Source organism: Microcaecilia unicolor, chromosome 2 (genome assembly GCF_901765095.1).
Source record: "Microcaecilia unicolor chromosome 2, aMicUni1.1, whole genome shotgun sequence".
Classification (NCBI taxonomy): domain Eukaryota; kingdom Metazoa; phylum Chordata; class Amphibia; order Gymnophiona; family Siphonopidae; genus Microcaecilia; species Microcaecilia unicolor.
This window is the reverse complement of record NC_044032.1, coordinates 58326005-58342642: the sequence shown is the minus strand read 5'-3', so window position 1 is coordinate 58342642 and position 16638 is coordinate 58326005. Positions and strand designations below refer to the sequence as shown.

At 41.6% G+C, this 16638-nt stretch overlaps 1 protein-coding gene across 1 annotated transcript in view; it reads left to right on the top strand.

Moving 5' to 3' along the window:
* TCF4 (transcription factor 4) overlaps positions 1-12718 on the top strand; it is an 816409-nt gene extending 803691 nt beyond the window's left edge. Inside the window, exons 20-21 of the mRNA XM_030192973.1 lie at positions 3318-3458; positions 9526-12718. Of these exons, the coding sequence (XP_030048833.1) occupies positions 3318-3454 (137 nt within the window). The 3' untranslated portion in view covers positions 3455-3458; positions 9526-12718. The remainder of the gene's footprint in view (positions 1-3317; positions 3459-9525) is intronic.
* Positions 12719-16638: the final 3920 nt, after the last annotated feature.

The window sequence follows — 16638 nt, the reverse complement described above, 5'->3', positions numbered from 1 at the left end:
TATAACTGGCTAGTGCCACTGAATATCAGTACTGGCTACCTCTGCACTGTTTAGGTAGTACCAGGGTGGTCCAGAGGAGGAGTCTGGGTGGAGCTAGCACTTATCCAGGAATCAGCTTTATTCAGTGCAGGTGCCCGGATTTCTAACCAGGCAGACAGGTGTCTGGAAGACTTTCAGGAAGTGGCCTGAAGTCCTGTGGGCTCCCCTGCAAAAGAGCATTGCCATCCAACCTCCTGACATCCCACCAAAAATGTGTGCCCCCCCCCCCCCCCAATTCAAATAACCATCCCTCCCTATCCTACCCAGAGGAGCATTGGGCCCACTCAATTCTGAACCACCCTTCCTCCCTCCCCCCAGAAGAGCATTCCTCCTCTCCCTCCCACCCTCTTCTCTCTCCAAGAGCATAGATTCACAACTAGGTCCCCCTCAACCTTCTGTAGGTCTCCCCCAAGTGTACTTTTCTATTCTGGTGGTTTAGATGGGTCATCGTGGCAGGAGCAAACCCATTCGCTCCTACTCAGTACGGCTCCTGCATCAAACTAGCTTCCTTGACCACTAGCTAGCGAAAGGTTGCAGCAATCATTTTGATGCAGGAGCCACAATGGGGAAGAGCAAGTGGGGTTCACTCCTACCCTGATGATCCCTCTAAATCATCAAAGATAAAAGGTAGGCCCATGGGGACTTACAGTTGGGTGGGTGGGTGGAGCTTCAGAGGCTCTTCTTCTTTGGGGATGGGATCCAGGAGAGGGCAGCTCTTGGGGGGGATGGTGGACACTGGCTGGGATGAACACAGATTTGGGGGGGGGGGGGGATCAGGAGGAGCCCATGGCTGAGAGGAGGTTGGAATGGGGGGGATGACCGATATTCAGCTGCGACCAGCATGTCTTATGTGGGTCCCAGCTAAATATTGACTGAGACCCACATAAGAGCTGGCAGCCTGCACAGCCCCAGATATCCAATACCGGTGCTTGAATATGGCTCATTGTTGAATTTCCAGTCTTAATTTTGCTGGCAACAGTCAGCACTTAAAATTAAAATGTTGATTTCCGCTGGCTGAATATTGAATGGATAGTTTATTTTAAAACACCCAACTTAGGGTTCCTATTACTGACGTGTGCTAAAATTTGCAGTTGTTGGGTATTAGGAGTTGGGGTGACTGTAAAGCTTCCATAGTAACTGTTAGGAGCATTCGCAGCTTCTTCCCCACAGTTAACACAGAGACAGTATACTGTGCTTTAACGGCATAGTAGGTCATGTGGATGTACTTAGCCTATTGAGACTGTATTAATATGGTCATTTTTGAAAGACAAGGACATCCATCTTTCGACATAAAACGGAAGATGGATGTCCTTCTCACAGGGATGTCCAAATGGGTATAATCAAAACTCGATTTTGGATGTCTCCAGCTGCAGTCCATCGCAAGGACGTCCAAATTTCAAAGGAGTGTGTCGGAGGTGTGGCGAAGGCAGGACTTGGGCGTGCCCAACACTTGGACGTCTTTGACCCATAATCGAAAAAAGCAAGGACATCCCTGACGAACACTTGGAAGTTTTCACCCGAACGTGTTTTTTTAATGTATAAGCCACAAAAAGGTGCCCAAAATGACCAGATGACCACCGGACGGAATTGGGGATGACCTTCCCCTTACTCCCCCAGTGGTCACTAACCCCCTCCCACCCTCAAAAAACATGTTTAAAAATATTTCGTGCCAGCCTTTATGCTAGCCTCAGATGTCACACTCAGGTCTATGACAGCACATGCAGGTCCCTGGAGCAGTTTTAGTGGGTACTGCAGTGCACTTCAGGCAGGTGGACCCAGGCCCATACCTACCCTACCTGTTACATTTGTGGAGGAAACAGCGAGCTCTCCAAAATCCACCACAGACCTACACCTACACAGACCCCCTTCACCTGTAAGGGCTATGATAGTGGTGTACAGTAGTGGGGTTTGGGGGGCTCAGCACACAAGGTAAGGGAGCTATGTTCCTGTGAACAATTTATGAAGTCCACTGCAGTGCCCCCTGGGGTGCCCGGTTGCTGTCCTGGCATGTCAGGGTGACCAGTGCACTACAAATGCTGGCTCCTCTGGACGTTTTTGACATGGACATCTTTGGTTTGGAGAATCTCTGAAAGTCAGAAACATACAAATGCAAGGACGTCGAAATCTAGGGACGTCCAAATTTAAGGATTTGGATGTCTCTGACGGTATTTTTGAAACGAAAGATGGACGTCCACCTTTTTTCGAAAATACGGGTTTCCCCGCCCCTGGATTTCGCCATTTTGCAAAGACGTCCAAATCGCAACTTGGACGTTTCTTTTGAAAATGCCCCTCCAGGTGATTCTCATTATCTGCTTCAGGAACAGTTAACATGCAGTAAGTTTCCATGTATAACTGCATGGTGCAGTCCCTGTCCATTCCCTGCCGCTTTCCACACTTTGAGTTTCGAGGACATAAAAAGGTATCTAATTAGAGCCTATTCTATTCTATTCTATAAAATAAAGTAGGAGCCTACTGTTCTTTATGGAATACCAAAGTAACCTGGTATATGTGGTTAGGCACAAGTGGTTATGCCAGCCTTAGAGCCGATGTAAATGCGCCTAAATTCTGGAGAGACACACATAAATTATAGTACATGGCAGTATTCTAGGGGTCCTTTTACTAAGGTGCGCTGAAAAATGGCCTTCAGTAGCGTAGACGCATGTTCTGGGCATGCGCAGAATTATTTTTTAGCGCACCTACAAAAAATGCCTTTTTTTTTTTTTGCCAAAGCCAGACGTGCGGCAAAATGAAAATTGCTGCACGTACATTTTGGGTCTGAGACCTTACCGCAAGCCATTGATCTAGCGGTAAGGTCTCACGTGGTAACCGGGCAGTAATGGTCTACTCGAGTCAAATGCCACGCACTAGAAAATAAAAAATATTTTTCAGATGCATGTAGCGGACTGGCGCCAAAATTGAAATTACCGCAAGGGCCACGTGGTAACCGGGCAGTAACTCCAATTTGGCGCACGTTGGGTGCGCATAGGCGCCTACACAACTTAGTAATTGCCCCCTAGCAATTGATGTCCATGTTTACTACATAGATATTAGTGGATTTTTTAAACAATTACCCGCTTAATGAATTAGCACACACTACATATCGAGCCACCACATTATGTGATACCGTGACTGGGTGCTAAGAACATTCACTGATTCACATGTTAACCGCCTAAAACACTTTACTTAGTTCATTAGAATCTATGAGTGCATTATCACATGTGAGAGAACTGTATCTACAGCTGTTGATTTTGAATTTCATTTTCTCTGCTGTATTATAGAAAGAAATCTGAATCCTAAAGCAGCCTGCCTGAAAAGAAGAGAAGAAGAAAAGGTATCTTCAGAGCCCTCTGCGCTTTCCTTGGCGGGACCCCATCCTGGGATGGGAGATGCATCAAATCACATGGGACAGATGTAAAATGGCAAGTTCATCTCATGTTTCTGAGATGCAGGCATTTGGGCTTTACGTTACTTTTACATCAAGCATTATCTTCTCTCATTGTATGCCTGGTACACCCTCAGTCATGCCTTATTTGTGTTACAGTCAGGGGAAAGTTAAAATAGTAGGACTGTTTTGAGTAAACCTGTATTTTTCTGATACTGCAGATTCTGTGGGTAGAATTTGTAGGGTAGCACTTACACTTCATGAATGTTAAAAAAAGGGACGTTTCTTATAGTCAGCTTGTTTGTAACTAGAAGGAGTTAGAATTCAGGGTGCTTCAGGATAAGCTATTCTAATGCTCCTTTCTTCTCTTATAGTAAAGGGGGGGAATAATCCATGCCCTTTATATTATTTGCTAGCATTTTATACAGATATTAATCTTTGAGGAGATTTTATATGATTTTGATTAGAATATCTAGTCTTTTCCCCTGCAATTTTTTTACTGCTCCTTTCAGTTGGAACTGAACTCTACTGGGCTACAGTACCATGAGCCAACATTCATAACTATCTTGTATTTATTTTTCCCCATTTTAATCCTTTCAACCCCTTCCCTCTAGCCAAGTCATGGCTGTAGCAGTCTTTGGCCGGGGACCATAGTTTGTATCTTTCGCTGGAGCTCAATACATGTTATCCCTTTATTCGGCTATAATAATGATAATACTAAATATTATTGGGGTCATTATTCAAAAGAGTTTAACCAGGCAGGAGAGGCTTCAGCCTGGTGAAACCCAGCTGATTAAACCAATGTCCAATGTTCTGCGGCACTTAACTGGATAGCGCTGCCGAATATCACCGCTAACTGGCCATCCCCTGTCCCGCTAGGTTGGGGCAAGCTGGAGGCAGAGTTAAGGTGGAGTGGCATTTTAGCCAGTTAGATGTGATTTTCAGTCCACTAACCAGCTAAGTAAGCACATAAAGTTAGGACAGCAAAACAGCTCCCAAGCTTTATATAATGTAATATATTTCTTATATCCCGCCAACTCCCACTATTAGTGGTTCAATGCGGGTAACAAAATGTCAGAAAACATTCAAAAAAAATTTAATTTATTAAAATATGAGATAGAAAATGTTTAAACAAATAAGTTTTTAGATTCTTGCGAAATTGCAAGTAATTGAAAGAGCTTCGAAGCATAATAGGAAAAGTAAGCCAAAACTGAAAAGAGCCAGTTAGCAAAAAGACATCTCTAAAATATTCTTATATTTAACTCTTAAAAGAGATGGCATTAGCAAACGCAAAGAGCCACAGACATTGGGAAATGAGCCGAACCATCAAACATCTTAAAAACAAAACAAGCTACCTTGGAAAGGACTCTACAATGAATGGGAAGCCAATGCAAAGATGTCAGAGCAGCAGTTGAACTATCATCCACTGAGTTAACCGGTACAGGTCTGAATATTGGCTGGTGCCCAGTTAACTTCAGGGTTTGGCGGTCATATGCAGATATTTAATACTGGGAGCCACGCATGTCCTGGAATTGAATATCGGGGTTAGTTCAGCCCACAGCCGGAAGTGGCTTACCAGTCGCTTACCACTGCACACTGGCTATCGACCCCTTTGTGTTTAGCAAACCTCCTTCCAGCCTGGGGCCTCCACAACATTCCTGGTCCTGGTTGGCAATGCACAATACTGAAACTGAGCGACTGACATGGCCTATCCATAGAAGTTTTTACAGTTATAAGTATTCAGTTTGTTTATAAATATAATGAGGAAAATTCAGTATGTGGCTCCCAAAGTTAGGTGCCAGGAAGATCCGCACTAAGCTGGCATTCTACAAAGGACACTCCATGCCTGCCAAAGCCTGGTATAATTGCTGTCACCCAATTTTCAACAATTGGGTGTGCATTTTATTGTATTCTATAAAATCGTGCCTAACCTCTGGGAAACACCCCTTCATCCACCCCAGACTCGTCCCATAGCCACTCCCCTTTGTAGTCATGCACTTTAAAATATAGGCACAGATTTTATAGAATAGAACCTATGGCAGAAGCATGCGTAACTCCAAATGTTTGCCAATTAATGTCAATTATTGATAATTGATACCTCATTAACTAATTACTTGGAATGCATATCAGCCCTAGATGGCCAAATTTGCCACCCAACTTTGGGTGACCTATATAGGTTCCAGAGGATAACTCATGGCATATTTTCAAAGCACTTTGGGAGGCTAAGTTCCATAGGTTTCTATGGAACTTTGGGAGGCTAAGTGCTTTGAAAATGAGCATAGTCTCTTTGCAAGGCAAAATCATTAAGGGTCTTTTTCCTAAAGTGCGCTCGAATCTGGGCTTAACATGTTGTTGCGCAGGATTTTACTGCAATCTAAGCTCAGGTGTGAGGCAGCACCTATTGGGGTTGTTACCATTAGGGCACAGTAGTTGCAGAGAGTTAATGTGGGAACATTGACTGACTCCTATTTAGGAGGCACTAAGTGCCGGATTCTATATATCACGCCTGCGTTCCACACTTAAATCTAAGCATATTCCATAACAACACGCGTAACTTAATTGGCTTAACAAGCAATAATGAGCACTAATTGGCAATAATTAGAATTTGTGCACATAACTTGCTAATCATATTCAATAATGAACTGTGCCTAAATTGTAATGCACACATCCAAAAAGGGACATGGTTATGGGCAGGAAAATGGGTGTTTTATTGGCATTCCCAAATTTACGCGCATTATTATAAAATATGGCCAAGTCCACGTAAATCTACGTGCAGGAATTTATGCCACATTTTTGATGGTGTAAATGGATGCACATAGTTTTAGGTGCAGGGGTATCAACTAAGCATATTCTATATACCGCGCCTAAATCTTACAAAATGCGCTTAGATGAAAATGATTTCTGCGCGGATTTTCTATGCACCATATAAAGAATCTCCCCCAAGTGCTCTTGCATTAACTGTGTGTTAGCCAGTTAGCATGTTCTAAGTATAACACATTAACTGGCTAATACTTCCATGCCCATTCCCTGCTCATGCCATCCCCCTAACAGAAAATTATTGGAAAATTCAACAGCACACGGGTTAACATGCAAAAGAGGAAAACTGTGGCAAGCCCCCTTAACAAGGTTGCATGGTATCCTGTTTACGCATGTTAACTGGGCGTTAAGGGCATACCCCCAAATTCTATAAATGGCGCCTTAAATTCTGCATGTTAATTTGACTGTACAGCCAAATTGTGTGCACAACTTAATTGATTAACATGCCTTAATTGATTAATTGATTAACTAGGAGTGGCCTAGTGGTTAGGGTGGTGGACTTTGGTCCTGGGGAACTGTAGAACTGAGTTTGATTCCCGGCACAGGCAAGACTCTGGGCAAGTCACTTAACCCTCCATTGCCTGCCGCATTGAGCCTGCCATGAGTGGGAAAGCGCGGGGTACAAATGTAACAAAACAAAAATCAGCGTTGATAATTTGTAAACAACCAATTAGTGGCACTAATTTGCTTTAATTTCTAGGCATGTTCTATAATGTGGTGCACGTAAATTTTAATGGCGCAGCCAAAAGGGGACATAGCCATGGGTGTGGAATGGGCGGTTAGTGGGCACTTCAAAAAACTACAGGCACTATTATGGAATACACCCGATCTGCACCTAAGTTGCCTGGTTTTAGGTAGCTTAAATGGGCCCACCTAAATTTTCATCGCAAGAATGGCGCGGGAGCATATTCTATAAACTACGTCCTTCTTTAGGTGTACTTTATAGAATTAGGCTAAGTGTGTGGTTTTTCGGCACCGGTTTTTAAGGCAGCATTTATAGAATTTGGCCTATAGCACGCTTTACTAAAAGGACTTATCTAAGTGTTAAGTAAAAATGTTTGAATCAGGACCTGAGTTTCTAAGCTAAAGTACTTTCGCTCCTTTAATATGTTGTATTAAAATTGTGTACTTATTACCCCCAGATTCTGCAAAGGGCACCTAAAGATGGGTGTCTAACTTTACACACCATCCTGAGTTGTGCTTGCAATTCAGTTAATTTTTTTTTGTTACATTTGTACCCCGTGCTTTCCCACTCATGGCAGGCTTAATGCAGCTTACATGGGGCAAGGGAAGGTTAAGTGACTTGCCCAGAGTCACAAGGAGCTGCCTGTGCCGGGAATCAAACTCAGTTCCTCAGGACCAAAGTCCACCACCCTAACCACTAGGCCACTCCTCCACTGTTGCTATTATTTGAGATTCTACATGGAATGTTGCTATTCCACTAGCAACATTCCATGTAGAAGTCGGCCCTTGCAGATCAGCAGTGTGGCCGCGCAGGCTTCTGCTTCTGTGAGTCTGACGTCCTGCACAGCCTTCTACATGAAATGTTTCTAGTGGAATAGCAACATTCCATGTAGAATCTCGAATAGTAGCAACATTCCATGTAGAATCTCCAATAGTATCTATTTTGTTACATTTGTACCCCGCGCTTTCCCACTCATGGCAGCAGTGGCGTAGCCAAGTGTGGGCCTGGGTGGGCCTAGGCTCACCCACTTTGGGTTCAGGCCCACCCAGTAGCAGCACACCTATGATGTGGCTAGCTGGGATCCCCAAGCCTCACCAGCCAAAAACTCCAACAACTGTTCCTCCTGCATACCTTGTAAATAGTAGATCTTCACCTGCAGCGAGCAGAGACTGATACATACTGCTCACACTGGCCCCACAGCCTTCCCTCTGATGCATTCCCACCTATACGGAAACAGGAAGTTGCATCAGAGGGAAGGCTGTGGGGTCAACATGAGCAATATGTATTAGTTTCTACTCGCTGCCGGTGAAAATCTGCTACTTAAAAGGTATGCGGGGGAGGGGGGATATTTGAGAGACCATATGGCATCCAGGTGAGAGAGGGAGAGACCAAATCAATTGTGGGACAGGGCGGAGTTCTGCCCACCCATGTTGGGCCCAGGCCCACCCAAAATTGGGTGTCTGGCTATGCCCCTGCATGGCAGGCAGGCTCAATGCGGCAATGGAGGGTTAAGTGACTTGCCCAGAGTCACAAGAAGCTGCCTGTGGTGGGAATCAAACTCAGTTCGTCAGTTCCCCAGGACCAAAGTCCACCACCCTAACCACTAGGCCACTCCTCCACGATAGCTATCAAACAGCTATTAGCATTCATTTGGAGTTGCAGGCACAACTGCCTAGGTGCGATTCTGTAAAGAACTGCACCTAAATTCTCTTGTGTGCAACCCAAAGGGAAGGGAAAGGGAAATGGGACTTGATATACTGCCTTTCTGAGGTTTTTGCAACTACATTCAAAGCGGTTTACATATATTCAGGTATTTATTGTGTACCAGGGGCAATGGAGGGTTAAGTGACTTGCCCAGAGTCACAAGGAGCAGCAGTGGGAATTGAACTCAGTTCCCCAGGATCGAAGTCCACTGCACTAACCACTAGGCTACTCCTCCACTCCAAAAGGGAGTATGGCCATGGAAGAGACATGGCCAGGTGATGGGCGTTCCAAAATGTTACATGCAGTGTTATAAAATTTGGGGAAAGCACGCCCAACCTGTGCACCAGGATTTATACCTGGTTTCAGCAGGCATAAGTCATGGCACACACATTTCAGTGTGGGGATCTGCACTATGTGCTATTTGATAAAGGACACTCAGCCCAGAAGACCTTTTACTGAATAGCATGCTGTGCCAATGTTTCTCGGTGCCCAAAACAGATCACCATTTACTGAATCTGGCCCTTAATGGTTGCATCAACTCAGAGTCTTGCATTGTGGGGAGGAACCCATTGGATGGTTAAATTGTACAGCGCTGCGTAACCCTAGTAGCGCTTTAGAAATGTTAAGTAGTAGTAGTAGTATGGTGAACACTTGCATGATCCCAGAAGCAAAAACAAGGTTTTGCCATTGTGAATGCATTGCCCCGACAGATGACAATCATTACCTGCTGCTTTAAACTTTTAGCATTCTCCCTGGCATTCCTTTTGGAAACCAGTTGTGTATGTAATGTTGTGGGGTTTGAGCCTTCAAGACATTTCTTGATCTATGCAAACGAGACACATGACAGTGTTGAACATATTTCATAATCATGAAATGATATTTCTTTTTGTTTTTACAGGTCCAAGTTGCTAGATTTCTTCATTTCAACAAGAGACCACTTCTTTAACAGCTGTATTATCTTAAATCCACATAAACACTCTTTCCCTGCTCCCTGTTTTGTAATATAAGACAAGTCTGAGTAGTTGAGAATCACAGACGCAAGAGATTTCAGCATTCCCAACATTTAAACACAAAAATAACAAAAACAAAAAAAAATTGTAACGAGGGACAACTCTTAACATATCATTGAGAATGTGTAAAGCAGTATGTTACAAGCTGTCACATACAGCCCAGAGACTGAACGGCAATCTTCTCCACACTGTGGAACAATGCATTTGTGCCTAAACTTCTTTTGGAAAAAAAAATATAATTAATTTGTAAGTCTGAAAAAAAATATTTAATTTAAAATTGTAAACTTGCAATAATGAAAAAAGTGTACTTCTGAAGAAAAAAAAAACAATGACCGTTTTTGTTGGTGTTTTAGTCAGCTAATGTTTATACTTAATGGATATCAGAAGGGAAGCTTTGCTGCCCAGATACTTACAAAACCAGCAAACGTCCAGAGGAAAACTCAAGTGATGACATTAGCCATTCCTTAGTATAGGAGGAACAGATGGATCTTATAGACCTATGACAAATATATGTCTAGATCTACTTATCTACATATATACATGTATAGAGATATAAAATAGATCTAGATATATATCTATATATATATACATATATATATATAATTGTTTTTTTAAGCACAGTGAATATGGTAAACTCTTGGTCATTTTTTTGCTCCTGTAGAAGGAAGAAAAATAAATTTAAAACAATTGATTCTTTTTCTTTTTAAAAGGAAAAGATTTTACTGTAGATAATCAAAACAGTTTTCTCCTTTTGTTTCCTGTCCCACACCCTTATTATTGTTATTGTTTTAAGCTGCTGCGCCAGCGTTGTCTCTGGAGAGAAGTGGAACAGGACAAAATGCTGAACCTGGCATTGCTTCTCATTCATAAATAAGCAGAGAGTTCTTTCCTCTGGTCTTTTGGGAACACAGGTCTTTCAAGTCCCGCCATGTACATATTTCCAGCAGCATTACAGAGACTTGGCATTTTGAGTTTGTCTTGATGGTAATACTGCTCGTATGATCCTGTTCTGGGATTTTCAGAGGTACAAGGTTAGAATGCTACAATGTTACCACTGTGCCTTCCAATGTTTGAATCATCAGAGCAACCTGACATAATCAAAGTGGCTGTGATTTCAACAAGTGTTAACCACATGTGTAGCAGAAACAGTATGCAGCAAAATGAGGCATTTGCGAGTACATGGTCAGGAATACTTGAGAAACATCTTGTGAGAGAAATCTGCAAGTAGTGTGATAGATGTGTCGGAAAAAAAAAAGTCTTTGATATGCATGCACCACGTCTGCCTCCTCCGTAGTTTGAAAAAAAATGCCAATATCCAATCATATTACAACATTACACCAAGCCTTACGGATCCTACAGCATTAAGTTGCACTTTCACGAGGAGTGGGGTAGTACAGTATTTCTCTGGCCAGTATGAATGAAGTCTAGATGTCAACGTTATTTTGTAGTTGCAAAGAACGAGCTACAGCACAGCAATCTGTCGGAAAGCTAGCTTACAAAGCGGGGCACTTTTAACTCTACTTCCATAAGTAAACCTGTAATGACAGACTGGCATACAGTGCACGTGACTCAAGGCAGAAGTATTTGTTGGTATATTTTTTATCTGTGATTTTTTTTCTTCTTTCCTTCTGCCATACAAACTTGCATGTGTGTGAAAAGATTTCCACATGTGCCCTCTCCCTCCACATTTCCACCCCCTCCCCCAATCTTAATAGGATTTCCACCGATCAGCACTGGTTTATGCCATAAATCCATCGAAACGGTCTAAATGTTCCATCTGTTCTCCTGTTTTGTCAGTTATATACATTAGTGATGAAAATTACATTTGTAAATTTTATGCAACAAATGGCAAACGTATCATTATTTTGAAATTGTGTATGTAAAAGTTATATTTTTACATGTAGACTCCTGTTATTATGTGTTTTAATACATTGTACCTGTTTTGGGGTTATTTTTTATTTTATTTTTTATTATTATTATTATTATTTGCTTTGTTTTTAAACAAAATTGGTGTGGTTGGAAAAGAAGTTTCATTTAGTTGAAATAGTAAGATACATAAAAGATCAATTTTATGTTTGTTTCTTAACACATAAAAGAACAAATATGATAGCTACCATGTGATCACCTTCTACCTACCCATAAACATTTTGATTAGCCATGTGTATGTATGTATGCTGGAAAAAAATTGTAAATATGTTCAGTAGAGGTGAAATGAAATTCTTTCATTTGTTTATAAATTTCTATAATGTGGAGGTGGATTAGAGCAGAAAGTTAAAAAAAAGGATTAATCCAGACATTATTCCATGGAGTTACCTGGGATAATCTCACTAATAGCATTCTTTTTTTAGTTGAGCTTTTCTATGCAGACAGACATTCCTGGAAGGTGTATTATGTCAAAAGCCTTTGGGGCTAGTTTCTCAGCAGGATGAATATTTCTTCCTACGAATATGTTTTACCATTAAAAATTCTAGAAAAATGCTAGAAAATGGAAACATGTTTTAATCAGATTTTAGTACACTAGTAGTAAATACTGTACTGTATACATAAATATTCACTTCATTTTTTTTTTTAGACAACTGGAAATAGTAATTGATTTATACAATCTTCTGGTATAATACTGTGCTCTTAATAGCTGTTACAAATAAACTGTATTGAACTACAGCATTTAACTATGCGAGTTTCTTAAAAAGGAGTAAGGGAAATGCATCTAAAAGGCTGGTTTAAAACATGTACACACATAAAAGTTAATTCTATAAGCTGGCACATAAATTTAGATAAACAGACTATAAATAGGAAAAACAAACTATTACTATGAACTATGATATACCAAAAATAGTTTTTTAATAATGACACATTCATCCACCATTCCTGTGTTCGGTATTTTAATAAATGAAACCTCAAATCTCCAGATACGGGAATTCCCACGGAGTTTTTTTTAATAGGATTTGGATTTTTTTTACACTGTTCCCCCCTCCCCCCGTTATGAAACCAATGATATGAACTTGACTCCTAATATGATAGTGTAGAAAACCTATTATGGATCCAACTTCTCCTTCTTAGGCAGCCAACTCTGGAATGCCCTCCCCAGACCCATCTGATCAATTAGCGACTATCTACCCTTCTGGAAATCACTAAAAACCCATCTGTTCAAACAAGCCTACCCAAATGAACCAATCTAATCCTAGGATCCCTTCTACCCAACACAAATCCAGAGGACAACGACAATGACTCTTAGACTATCACATCTCCCACCTAATCCCTGTCCCATCCCCCTCCCGCCCCCTCTACCCCTCCTCCAATTCTCATCTACCCCTTGCTCATACCTCTCCTACTCCCTTCACCCTTCCCCATCTTTACCTACCTATCTCTTTTACTATTCTGTTATTATTAACCTATATTTTCTCTGTCAATACTCTGTAATCCATATTATTATGTAAGACGCATTGAACCTGCTTTATGTGGGAAAGTGCGAGGTACAAATGTAATAATAATAGTGGGTTAAAAAAATTATGAGTTCCCCTATCTGGAGATTTGAGATTTTATTTATTAAAACACCAAATACAGGAATACTAAGCTTTAGTAAAAAAAAAAAAAAGCCCTTAGGTCCCTGTTTACTAAGCCGCACTGTAGGCATGCAAACTTTTTAGTGTGCACTAAAAATTAGCATGCGCTAACATTAGAGACACCCATAGGAACATAATGGGTGTCTCTACCATTAGCGAATGCTAATGTTTAGTGCGTTCTAAAAAGTGCGCCTACAGCCCAGCTGACTAAAGAGGGTCCTAAGGGTCCCTTTTACCAAGTTGCAGCAAAAGGGAGCCTGCGTTGGCATCAGCACGTGTTTTTGATGTGCACCCAGTCCCACTTATACCGCAGGTCTTTCTTTTTGTTCAGGAAATGGCCGTGCGGCAAGTGAATCGCTTGCCGTGCAGCCATTTTGAAGGGGAGCCCTTACCGCCACCCACTGAGGTGATGGTATGGGCTCCCGCACTAACCCGACAGTAACTTAGTAGTGCTGCCTGGTTACCGCCAGGTATACACCTGTGCTATAAAAATAAAAATATTTGTGTCGCGCCGGATATGATGGCGAGCTGGGGGTGCGAACTACCTCCAGGCTGCTGTGGTAGCCCGGCAGTACTTCCTTTTTAGCGAGCGGTAAGCCCATGTTGGGCTTACTGCCACTTCATAAAAGGGGCCCCTCTGTTAGGAAACCAATGATATGAACTTGACTCCTAATATGACAGTGGGTTAAAAAAAAATTGAGAATTCCCCTATCTGGAGATTTGAGGTTTCATTTATTAAAATACCGAACAGAGGAATGGTGGATGGATGTGTCTTTATTAACAAACTCATTTTTGGTATAACATAGTGCGTAAATTTAGATGCCAACGGTGTGCCTAGTGTATAGAATAGGAGTGCTTCTGTGCATAATTGGTTCTAGTAATTGACAGTTATTTGCGTAACTGCTAGGTGTTACTCTGTAAACAGCACCCCTAAGGAAGAAATTGATCAAGTGGTATTATGGCCTTAACATGCGTTAAAGCAATTAGCACACGCTAAGGGCCACATTCTATATATGGTGCCTGAAAAATCCACACGGAAATTATTTCTGCCCAAGCATATTTTATAAGCAACGCCTAGGTTTGGGCGCAAAATATAGAATACACTTAGTTGACATTCTAGTGCTTAAAACTACGTGTCCATTTACGCCAATGAAAATGTGGAGCAAATCCCAGTGCATAGATTTAGGTGCAGAGGACCATATTCTATAATAGTGCATGTAAATTTTGGAACGCCAATGAAACGGCCATTTCCCCACCCATAACCATGCCTGCGTGGATTAAAATTTAGGCACAGTGCATTACAGAATACACTTAGGGCCCTGTTTACTAAGCCGCATTGTAGGCGTGTTAGCATCTTTAACGTGTGTTAACCATGTACGTACATTAACCGTTTACATGCCTACAATATCCCTATAGGCGCCTACGTGGTTAGCTTGCGCACTAATTCTAGGCGCATTAAAAATGCTAATGTGTGTTAGTAAACAGGGCCCTTAGCGATTTATGTGTGCAAATTCTAATTATTGCCAATTACTGCTCATTATTACTTGTTAAGCATTGTTAGCAAAGCTGATTATTAAGTTATATGTGTTTTTATAGAATATGTCCAGATTTCAGCATGGAATGCTAGGTACGCTGTATAGAATCCAGCAGTAAATGTTAAAAGCCCTTTCTCTACCTGTGGACTTTTAGCATTTAGTACATGCTAATTCCTTTAACATGCATTAAGGCCATGACGCTGCTTGATAAATTCCCTGCCTAAATCACTTACTGCCAAGATTTTGGCGCAAACTAGCTAACAATCCAATTAATTGTGATTAGTTGATTTTAACAATTATTGTAGTTAATTGGCAAATATTGAAATTTGCTCTTGCATCCCTCCACACCCTAGTCTATAATCCCGTGCGCCTGAATCCCCTAGCGTGCAACTCAAAAGGGGGCAAGGCCAGGGGAGTAGTAGGGGTGTTCCTAAACATTGTGCATGGGGTTATAAAATAGCCCCATTTCTACACCAAAAGGCTCAGAGTTGGATGCAGGTGTTTACACCAGGTTTCAGCTGGCTTAAATAGTGGCGCTCAACTTTGGCACAGAAATGGGCTCTAAGCGCTTTCCAGTGTTGAAATCTGGGTGCATTTGTAGAACGTCCACCTTAGCTTGTGACTGTCAGTGTAGTGTGCCCATGGGCAGAGCATGGGCATGTCATTGACATGTGCCAAGCTAAATGCGCAATGTAAAGAATACTATTAGTTACGTGCATTGCATGGTTCACTTAGGCACGCCCACATGCCAGCTTTTGGCATGTCGTAAATAGATGCTTCTAACTTTTGACATGCCAATGCCACTTTGTGCTAATATTCTGTAACAATTTAAACATTCCATTAAGCTGTTGGCGCTAAAATGAGACTCCAGTTTATAGAATTGCCATCATAGAGTGCAACTTCAGATTTTTTCAGCAGTAATGGATTATCTCTGCTTCTAATGTGGTAAAAAGGAGTAGTATTCATGAAAAAATGCCATGTGCAAAGAAAAGCCTCCAAAAAACAAAAAAAAAACCCTGCATTCAGAAATCAACTCCCCGGGGGTCGAGGTGGGGGGACTTTTGAAAGCTCAGAGTGTACAGTCTAAAGCTGAAGGATGTAAATCAAGTGTTGCAGCAATTTTCCAACTTCTTTTAATTCACATTTGATAATTGTATGTTCATCAGCAGCTTGACCTGGATTTGTAGGAGAGTGATATGTTTGTACTAGGGTTATCAATTGTTTGTATTTATTCAGAACAGATGGATCCAGTTCTAGTTTTACCCCACAGCATAATTGAACTTATAATCCTACAGACATATTGCTACAAGTTTTTGATTAAACTTAGTTTAAACTGATCCTTTTTTTTTATTCTCTTTATTAGGGGGAACCTGTTAAAGTGCATTGTTTTTTGTACTTACCATTTCTTAACTGTAAAAAATGTGTGGTAATTGCAAAGGCTGTGTGGTAATTATTGGGGGCGTGCCCAGCATGTCCCCTGCAGTTAGGGGCCCTTTTTCAAAGCAGCGTAAGTAATTAAAATAACACTTGAATTAGCATGTACTGTTACCACACAACGTTGGCAGCTGTTACCACGGTGGCATGACAGCACAAACTAATTCATGCGTTAACTGCAGATTGTGTTAAGGGGTGTGGACTAGGCAGGTCATGGGTGGAGAAATACTGTGGACTGCATACTGCAGTTAGCACATAGTACTTACTATATGTTGTAAGCTCTTTGAGCAGGGACTGTCCTTCTATGTTAACTGTACAGCGCTGCGTAACCCTAGTAGTGCTTTAGAAATGTTAAATAGTAGTAGTAGTAGTAATGTCACTTCTGCAACTAGCGTGAGTCCACTTAATTTAACATCTCCTCAAGAGGCTAACAGCAGCCACAATAATGAACATTTTAATGCAGTACGGG